The sequence below is a fragment of the Panthera pardus genome, unplaced genomic scaffold, assembly GCF_024362965.1.
Source record: "Panthera pardus isolate Hobbes unplaced genomic scaffold, ASM2436296v1 HiC_scaffold_22, whole genome shotgun sequence".
NCBI classification, from domain to species: domain Eukaryota; kingdom Metazoa; phylum Chordata; class Mammalia; order Carnivora; family Felidae; genus Panthera; species Panthera pardus.
Genome location: NW_026526788.1, coordinates 67,855,709 through 67,864,916, shown reverse-complemented (window position 1 = coordinate 67,864,916; position 9,208 = coordinate 67,855,709). Strand labels below are relative to the sequence as shown.

At 42.2% G+C, this 9,208-nt stretch overlaps 1 protein-coding gene across 1 annotated transcript; it reads left to right on the top strand.

Moving 5' to 3' along the window:
- The first annotated feature begins 6,852 nt into the window (after window positions 1-6,852).
- On the top strand, window positions 6,853-7,840 carry LOC109272899 (peptidyl-prolyl cis-trans isomerase FKBP3-like). Its single transcript, XM_053909916.1, is given in 2 exon segments — window positions 6,853-7,050; window positions 7,052-7,840. Coding segments are annotated over 2 exon segments (675 nt in total). The 5' UTR covers window positions 6,853-6,861; the 3' UTR covers window positions 7,538-7,840.
- Window positions 7,841-9,208: the final 1,368 nt, after the last annotated feature.

Sequence of the window (9,208 nt, the reverse complement as noted above, 5' to 3'; positions counted from 1 at the left end):
CAAAACAAGCCTCCCCTTTCCTCCAGCTTCCAAACATTGTCCTCATTTCCCTTCCAGCTCTTGCAACAGCCTCCTCAAGGTCTGTCAAGCTTCTGTTAACCATTCCTGCAAGGCTCTTCTAGCTTCCACCTACCGTGGAATTCCAAACCAATGCTACTTGTTTTTAAGTTTTTGTTACAGTGGCACCTCACTTCCAGGGGGAGGAAAGTCATGCAAGTATTGATAGGCTATGAGTCTACGTCTTTAAGGAGAAAAAAAAAATCACACAAAAAAAGTCTGTTCTGGCTTTTTGTTTGTTGGTTTTTGTTTTATTTTGTGGTTCTATTAAACTAAACTAAGATTTCATTCTATACTACTAGAGGAATATTATAATTAGATTAGAACATTATAATTATCTATTTTTGTGTAACAAACTACTCCAAATTAGTGGTATAATACAACACTACTTTTTTTATGCTCAGAATGTTCTGGATCAGAAGTTGGGAAATGGCACCATAAGGGTTGGCCCTTCTCTAGTCCACAGTGTCTGAGTCTTAGCTGAGATGACTCTTAAGACAAGGTAAGACTCAACAGCTGGAGGTTAGAATAGCTGGATTTGGAGGATTCATTCTAAAAGAGCTTCTTCACTTCTATGACTGGAGCTTGGGCTGGAATAGTGGGAGGAAGGCAGGTTAGGCTGGGATTGTTCTAGAAAAGCTGGTTGTGGCCTCTCTAGCGTGACAACCTCAGGACTGTACTCTTTCCGTAGCACCCCATGACTCCAAAAACAAGTATTCCCCACAGCCTAAAGCTTTTCATGACATAGTCTTGGAAACCACATAGCTGCACTTCCAGTATACATTACTGTCAGAGCAGGCACCGTGTGCCCAGACTGGGGAGAAATGGACACGGACCCCATCTCTCAATGACAGAAGTGTCAAAGAACTTGGGGCCATATTTTAAAATTTCCCGGGTGCCTGAGTGGCTCCGTTGGGTAAGCAGCCGAGTTTGGCTCAGGTCAGGATCTCATGGTTCATGGGTTCGAGCCCTGAATCGGGCTCTGTGCTGACAGCTCAAAGCCTGAAGACTGCTTCGAATTCTGTGTCTCCCTCTTTCTCTGCCTTCCCCCCCTCGCACTCAGTCTCTCTCTCTATCTCTTTCTCTCTCTTTCTCTCTCTCTCAAAAGTAAACATTAAAAAATTAAACTAAACTAAACTAAACTAAATACAACTTCCAACAGCATTTATTGCCAAATGTATAGTCAGCAATAAAGATGAAAAAATTGGAGGGGCGCCTGGGTGGCTCAGTTGGTTAATCATCCAGCTCTTGGTTTCAGCTCAGGTCATGATCTCACAGCTTGTGAGTTTGAGCCCCATGTCAGGGTGCAGAGCCTGTTTGGGATTCTCTCTCCCTCTCTCTCTGGCCCTCCCCCACTCACACTGTCCCTGACTCTCTCAAAATAAATAAATAAACTTTAAAAAAAGATGAAAGTGTTGGAATGAAGAGGCTACTTAGTTTATAAGTAAAAAGTTCATTATTGGCCATCTGAAGAACAAATATGGGACCAAATCCAAGGAATCGAAAGGGTTGAAACAAATCTTCATCTCACAGAGACAGAAGTCATAAAGAAACCTTAAAAGGGAATAAAATCACAAAAGAAAGATGGGTTTTCAAAAAAAAAAAATTAAGACTACTTCTTGTCAAAAGACGTGCCATCAAAAGAGAGAAGGAAGGGAAGATTATGGAGAAAGGGAGTAGGGGGCACAGGGGGAGGAAAGTCGTGCAAGTATTCATATGCTGTGAGTCTACATCTTTAAAGAGAAAAAAAAATCACACACAAAAAAGTCTGTTTTGGTTTTTTTGTTTGGTTGGTTTTTGTTTTATTTTGTGGTTCTATGTAAGGAAGATTCACCCTATACTACTAGAGGAACAAGCAGGAAAATATTTGCTAAGATTGAGACCTTGAAAGAAACTTCCTATCAGGAAGAGGGATGGAGAGAGGTAGGGGCATCTTCTCAGGTCAGGCAGGGTGGTGATGTACTCATAATACATCACCTCGAGTTTCAGAACCTGGGTCCTAATCCTGGCTGCATCCTGATATACGCGAGGACACTAGAGCCTGGAAAGAAGTGATTCACCTTAGGTGATCCCAGGAATCAAATTTCTCAAACTAAGGGCCTATGAACAATCAATATTCCTTGAGTATATAGTGGCATTCCACTACTAAAATCAAACAATGATTTCCTGGTCACATAAGATTTAGTTAATGTATGCTATTTTCTCAATTTAAAAGCTTTATTCCATAAACGTCTCTTAAGCCATGTGTGTATATTTTACTACTTTGCGATATCTGATTTATTAGACTCAGTATATTACAAATAATATATTGCATGATGTCCCAAAAAGCACCATGAATTCCAGATACTTCATTGCTGGGCCAAGCTTAAGAATGATCTCAGCACTGATACCGTAGATCTGATATTCTATTATTCCAGAAGCGTGACCTGGCATGGCATCTCATAAACTGGCACCAGCAAGAGAATAATAGATAGAAAAGATACTCTAGGTGAAAGCAGGGGACTGGCTTGGATGAGCTGGGGGAGGATTTTACGTATCTGCTTCGGATAAAGTTACCTATTTAGTACCTCTAATTGTCAGCTCCCATTATCCTGTATCTCAGAACCATACACATGTATAATCTCCATTCGGGCTTCTGTAATAAAAATTCCATAGACTAGGTGGCTTAAAACACTTATTTCTTATAGTTCTGTTGGCTGGGAAGTCCATGATCAAGGCTCTGGCAGACTTGATCTAGTGAGGGCCTACTTCCTGGTTCATAGATGACTGTGTTTTCACGGTGCAGGAGAACCCTCTGAGGTCTCTATTATAAGGCCACTAATCTCATTCATGAGAGCTTCATCCTCATGACCTAATCACCTCTCAAAGGCCACACCTTCTAATACCATCACATTAGGGGTTAGGGTTTCAACTATGAATTTTGGAGGGCCCCAAACATTCAGTCCATAACATATACCTATAATGGCTAATTTCACACTTTGAACCAAAATGCTAGCAATTTTCCTATTAGCAGACAGAATATTGGGAGATAATTCACCCTGGGTCTGTGGGTCTCTCACATTTCTAAACATCTTATGAATCTGACCCTCTTCATATGGCATGGTTGGAACTGGGATTCAGAAAACTGGCATAAATGCTAATACTTAGACTACTGTCTTTGCTGTGAGTAATAAACTATTCTTTGTTTCTGATCCAGGAGTCTCCTATCTTCTGCCAGCCTCCATGAAACTATAGCAGGCTTACTTGTTATCTTGCAAAAATAGTGAAATTTCAGACCCTTCACAGCCTTTAACACAGAATGCTCAGTGACAGAGCTTGCTGCCAAGGAAAAATTCTTCGCTGAACATTCGGTGCCAAAGCGTCTACTTTCTTATCAATATTCTCTATATTTCTGTTTAGGGCCTTAGCTATGAAAAGGTATTGAGCAATTCTTCCACCTCAAGAAAGATAGGAGGCACGTGCAAAGTGATGTTCACTGCAGCACCGTTTATAAATTTAAAATTTTAGAAACAGGTGAGCTTCCCAGGGTGCCTGGGTGGCTCATTCGGTTAAGTGTCCAAATCTTGACTTCGGCTCAGGTCATGATCTCATGGTTTGTGGGATCGAGTCCCTCATCCGGCTCCCTGCCGACAGTGCAGAGCCTGCTCGGGATTGTCTCTCTTCCTCCCTCTCTCTGCCCCCCTCCCCTGCTCGTGCATGCATTCACTCACTCTCTCTCTCAAAATAAATAAATAACCTTAAAAAAAAAGAAACAGATGAACCTACCAATAACAAGATGTTGGTAAAACTGTGGTCCAGCCATGTAATAAAGGCTTTGCATCAAACTATCTGTAACCATAGATGTGTGCCTGTTTATATGGCATAATACTCAATTTGTCATGTGGTAAAAAGCAGGTTATGAAATAGAAGTGGTCCCATTTTAGTACCAGGAAGCATGTCTTTATACAGAAAAAGAATCCCAGAATGATATGCACAAAGATATTAATGGCAGATATTCTGGATGGGGGAATTTCAGACCTTTTTATCTCCCTTTTGCCTCACTCATATTTTTCTTATTTTTTGCAATGAACATGTAGTTCTTATTGTTCAGAGATGGAGGAAAAATAACCTGATCAATAGCTCTCTTCCCTCAACACCTTTTTCAAAAGTATTTAAAGTCCAGAGTGAATGGCGCTAGCACCAACACAAGCAGCAGCAGCAAGGAGACCACTGGGGGTAAACACTAGGAGCCCAGGCCCTCAGGAAGGGGCTCTGCAGTCTGAGCAGAAGCACAAAGCTCTCCAGACACGGTCTGCCGGGTCTCTTCCGGTTTTTGACGGCTTGATCTCTAACCAGCCAGCTGTTTTTGTGAGAAGACCCATGTGCTATCTTTCTCCAGCCTTATCGCTATCACACTTCAAGATTGCCAGGATTTTAATGTGCTCAAGGAGCAGATCTATAGATATACCAAGCCATAGCCCCACTCCCCACCCTCCTTACCTTCAGCAAACTAGCTGTACTATCATGAGTCCAAAGCCAGCTCTCTGCTCACTGACTTCTCCAACGCATGAAGATTATTGTCAGTAGGTTGTTGCCTGACCCAAAATATGAAATTCATTTCTATTCTGATCAAAAGTCTCTAAATTGCCTCTCTACTATGACTGATTCCTAGCTGATTCAACAATCTGGATCTCCCAAATTAGCAGTATGCAGGATCTTTGGTAGCATGGCCCCTGACCCTGAAGTACAAGATATACTAAATTTTGAGCCCTAACACACTTGGGGTTAAATTCTGATGCTGTTATTTACTGGCTATTGGTCCTTGGTAAATCAGTGAACTCGTTGACTTCCTTCTCTGTAAAATGGGTATTATAACACTCCCTACTTCACAAATAAATGGGGTACTATAAACACAGTTGCCCAAAGATCAAGAAAGTCCTAGATGTACCCTTAGGGACATTTCAAACACTTTATAAGACCTAAGCACCTTCACTTCTAAAGGACACACCCCAACATGCCATCAAAACTAGTAAATTACAGTTACATCCTATAATAAACATAAATATACATGTGAATATAAATAAGCATTTGCCATAAAAATATTTTGAAGATTTTTACAATTTTGCCTTTGAAATCCAGTTATGAGTCACTTATCATTGACTATGGCTTTTTAACGATTGCCATGTATATTTAGAAGAAAAAAAATCTAGCCCACAAATCATTCTCAAATGTAGTGAAAATCTTATAAATACTGAACTTAATAATGAATACAGCTGGCATGTTATGTTTGGTAGACAACTTTGATTTTGCAATTGTCTACTCTTAATATGGAGCCAACATAATTTTTTCCAATCTCAAACATTTGTCAGCCCCAGAAAAGCTTTTAGGCCCCAGACAGTGAGTCTAGAATGCCCAATAGATAAATGACTCCATGTCCCCAAGAGGATCCCAGAAGTATGGGTAGAGCAGTGGTCCATCAGCGATGCAATGCATACTCTTAGGCCCCGCCCTACACCAGTGAACTCAAATTTCTGAAATCTACATTTTTAATCAGCTCTCCAGGGGATTATTTGCCTACCAACATTTGGGAACCAGTGATCTGAACCCATGTACAGGGAAGGTAAGAAAAGCCAAAAGAAGATGGGTATCTTGGCTGCCAGCGGAGCCCCACTTAACAACCTCTCTGCAGGCAGCCGGCAGGGCAGAGCAACCTCAAGTTAAGGGAAAACAGCAGCATATGCACCTCGATGGGAAGTGAATTCCATTTTTATAGAAATAGCATAAGCGAACAGTACGCTGCATTCAGCCCCCAGATGTTGAGTCGAGTTCCTTTTTTCAACTGGGAATGAATAATTTATAATCCCATTGTGTTAAATCCAAAATAATAAGCCTGTCTGTTGAAGCAGTGCTGAAGTCCACACTTTGAGGACATACTCATAAATCCTTGAGCACTTTTCTAACTAGCTGAAAAAAATTTATGAAGTGGCTTTGGAGAACCTCTGAGCTGGGGTTCTGCAACAGTGGCACCTGGAACATGTCTGCAACAGAATCACCTTGCACTTGTTAAATACAGATTCCCGGATCCCACCCCAGACTGAGCAAACTAAAATGTTAGCAGGTAAAGCCCACAAAACTTCATTTTTTTTAAGCTTATTTATTTTTTTTGAGAGAGACAGAGAAAGAGTGCAAGCAGGGGAGGGGCAGAAAGAGGGAGGACAGGATCCAAAGCGGGCTCCACGCCAAGAGCAGAGAGCCAGACACGGGGCTCAAACACACAAACCATGAGCTCATGACCTGAGCGGAAGTCAGATGCTTAACTGACAGCCACCCAGACACTCCACAAAACTTCATTTTCATTAAGGACCTAAGTGACTCTTCTGACAGCTTTGCCTTCTGAGCCCAGATTTGAGCTGACCCCTGAGGGCCGACTTCCACCCTGACTTGATTCCCTTTTCTGGGTATTGCTGAGGCCTCCACCAAGAGGTCAAACCTATTCCCAGGGTTGCAAGTAAAACTTCTCCTTTCCCAGGAAACACTAAAGGTGTAAAAAAAAAAAAAAAAAAAAGCCAGCAAATCTCCAAGAGACCAGAAAAATGACCAACTATCCTCTAGAGAATCCCTCTCTGTCTCCAGGAGCCACTTCCCAGCCTTTCCAAAGACAGAGGCCACGTCGTGGACTGCCTGATGCATGCAGAGGTTGCATGGGAGGTGGGGAGGCCGGAGCAGGGCAAGGGACACACTAGCCCCCAGCCTTCTTCTTTCTGACCTATCCTTTTGGCCTAGAAACAGCCTAGGTTTGAGTAAAGCAGAGGCAGCGGGGGGAAGATGGCAGCGGCTGTTCCACAGCGGGCCTGGACCGTGGAGCAGCTGCGCAGCGAGCAGCTCCCCAAGAAGGACATTATCAAGTTTCTACAGGACCACGGTTCAGATTCGTTTCTTGCAGAACATAAGTTATTAGGAAACATTAAAAATGTGGCTAAGACAGCTAACAAGGACCATTTGGTTACAGCCTATTAACCATCTTTTTGAAAGTAAACGTTTCAAGGGTACTGAAAGTATAAGTAAAGTATCTGAGCAGGTGAAAAATGTGAAGCTTAATGAAGATAAACCCAAAGAAACCAAGTCTGAAGAGACTCTGGATGAGGGTCCACCAAAATATGTAAAATCTGTTCTTAAAAAAGGAGATAAAACCAACTTTCCCAAAAAGGGAGATGTTGTTCACTGCTGGTATACAGGAACACTACAGGATGGGACTGTTTTTGATACTAATATTCAAACGAGTTCAAAGAAGAAGAAAAACGCCAAGCCTTTAAGTTTTAAGGTTGGAATAGGCAAAGTTATCAGAGGATGGGATGAAGCACTCTTGACCATGAGTAAAGGAGAAAAGGCTCGACTAGAGATTGAACCAGAATGGGCTTATGGAAAGAAAGGACAGCCTGATGCCAAAATTCCACCAAATGCAAAACTCATTTTTGAAGTGGAATTAGTGGATATTGACTGAAATAGCAATGCTTCAGATGTAAAGACATCAGCAACAATAAAACATGGCCTTGAAGAAACTTATGTAACTAATTAGAGCTGGTTACTATTGTAAGGGAAGAGTCAACTGGAAAATTCAAGAATGCAGATACTGTTTACCCGATCCGCAACTTTTAATATATGTAATCCATTATAATTCCCTAAAGTTTGAAATATTTTACTACAGCTGTGTAAAATATTGGTTAAAGAGAACTGACTTTCCTTTTACCTCATGTTGTAAACTGAAAGGATCAATAAAATGTATTCAGTGTCTTGAAAAAAAAAAAAAAAAGAAAAAGAAACAGCCTAGGTTTGGGCTAGGGGTGACTAGCCACACCTAGTCTGGGGTGACTGGCCGCAAAGATACCCCAAGGGCTGTGCCTTCTCAAGAGGGGGCTAAGTGGACCCAGACAAGTGATCTATTTTTCAAGAGTAGCTGCCAAAGTCTCAGGTTTGGTACCATGAGAGCAAAAAACAACTGGTTCTTGCAGAAGAGTATTTTACTGCACATTCTAGAAGGCATTCTTTGGGGCCCTTACTGTTGCCATCTGTCTTCAGGGCTACGCCTTTTGACTCAGGGATGTAGATGCAGGTAGGGAAGGTGTAGAGAGAGAACAGAGAAGAGCCAGCATGGAAGTTATTAGCAACAAGGACAAAGTCTCACTATATAAGTCATTTCTTTTAAGAATGTCCTCCTAAAGAGGAAGGGAATCAAAGAGGTCTTTAAAATGGCACTACTTCCCCACAAGCCCATTTGCATGTATAGAAAACTGACCACTCCACCCTGCAGTCAAGTGAAATCAAGTTACTTAGTCTTTTGATAGAAACATGGATATAGATAAATATTTCCCTATTATTAAACAAATAAATAGTGCAAGCAGAGTAGCAAAGAGTAAGGGGCCCTTGGCTCAGTGCTGAGGAACAGTGGGGGCCTGGGGCTAGCAGGAGGGTACAGGTCCTGACTAGGAAGGGGGAAGCTCCCTCCATGTCTGTGGGCTATTGGCATACAGGAATATGGACTGGGCCTCGCCAGATCTTCCCAAATTGCAGAAGATGTTAAGTATTCAGATTTTCAAGTGACTTCTCCCAATTCTTAATGATCATCTCTACTATATTTTTTAAACACTGTAAATAAAATAAGTGTGTCCCCTGCAATCTGCCCTAAAGACTAGGGACTGAAATAGTAGGTCCCATGTTCTCTGAAGAACTTAGGGATTAAAGGAACAAGGGACTGTCCCTGTCCAACTCCCTCAAGATCCATCCTAGGACCAAGGACTCTGTCCTGTCTGAAGTACCAAAGCCAGTGTTGGTTTTGAGCCATTTGTGGACATGGGGGATTAGAGCTCAAGCAGTTAATGCCCAGCCTCCTGCAGCCGATCCCAGAGGTGAGCTCCTTTCACCTCCGGCCAGGTGAGCTATAATCACCCAGGACAATGCCCACAGTGTCTGTTTTCATTCTTCCTTGTCTCAGTGAAATCCTAATCACTCTTTAAGACCCAGCTCATATGTCATCTTCTCTGGGATATCTTGCCCGATGCTTCCCATTGAACTTAGTCCCTGACACCCTCCCTCTTTTGTGTCCTACAACAGCCCAGATAGATCCACCAGCTAGAGAGCAAGGTGACAGAAGCTACAACATGCTGGGAACCCCATG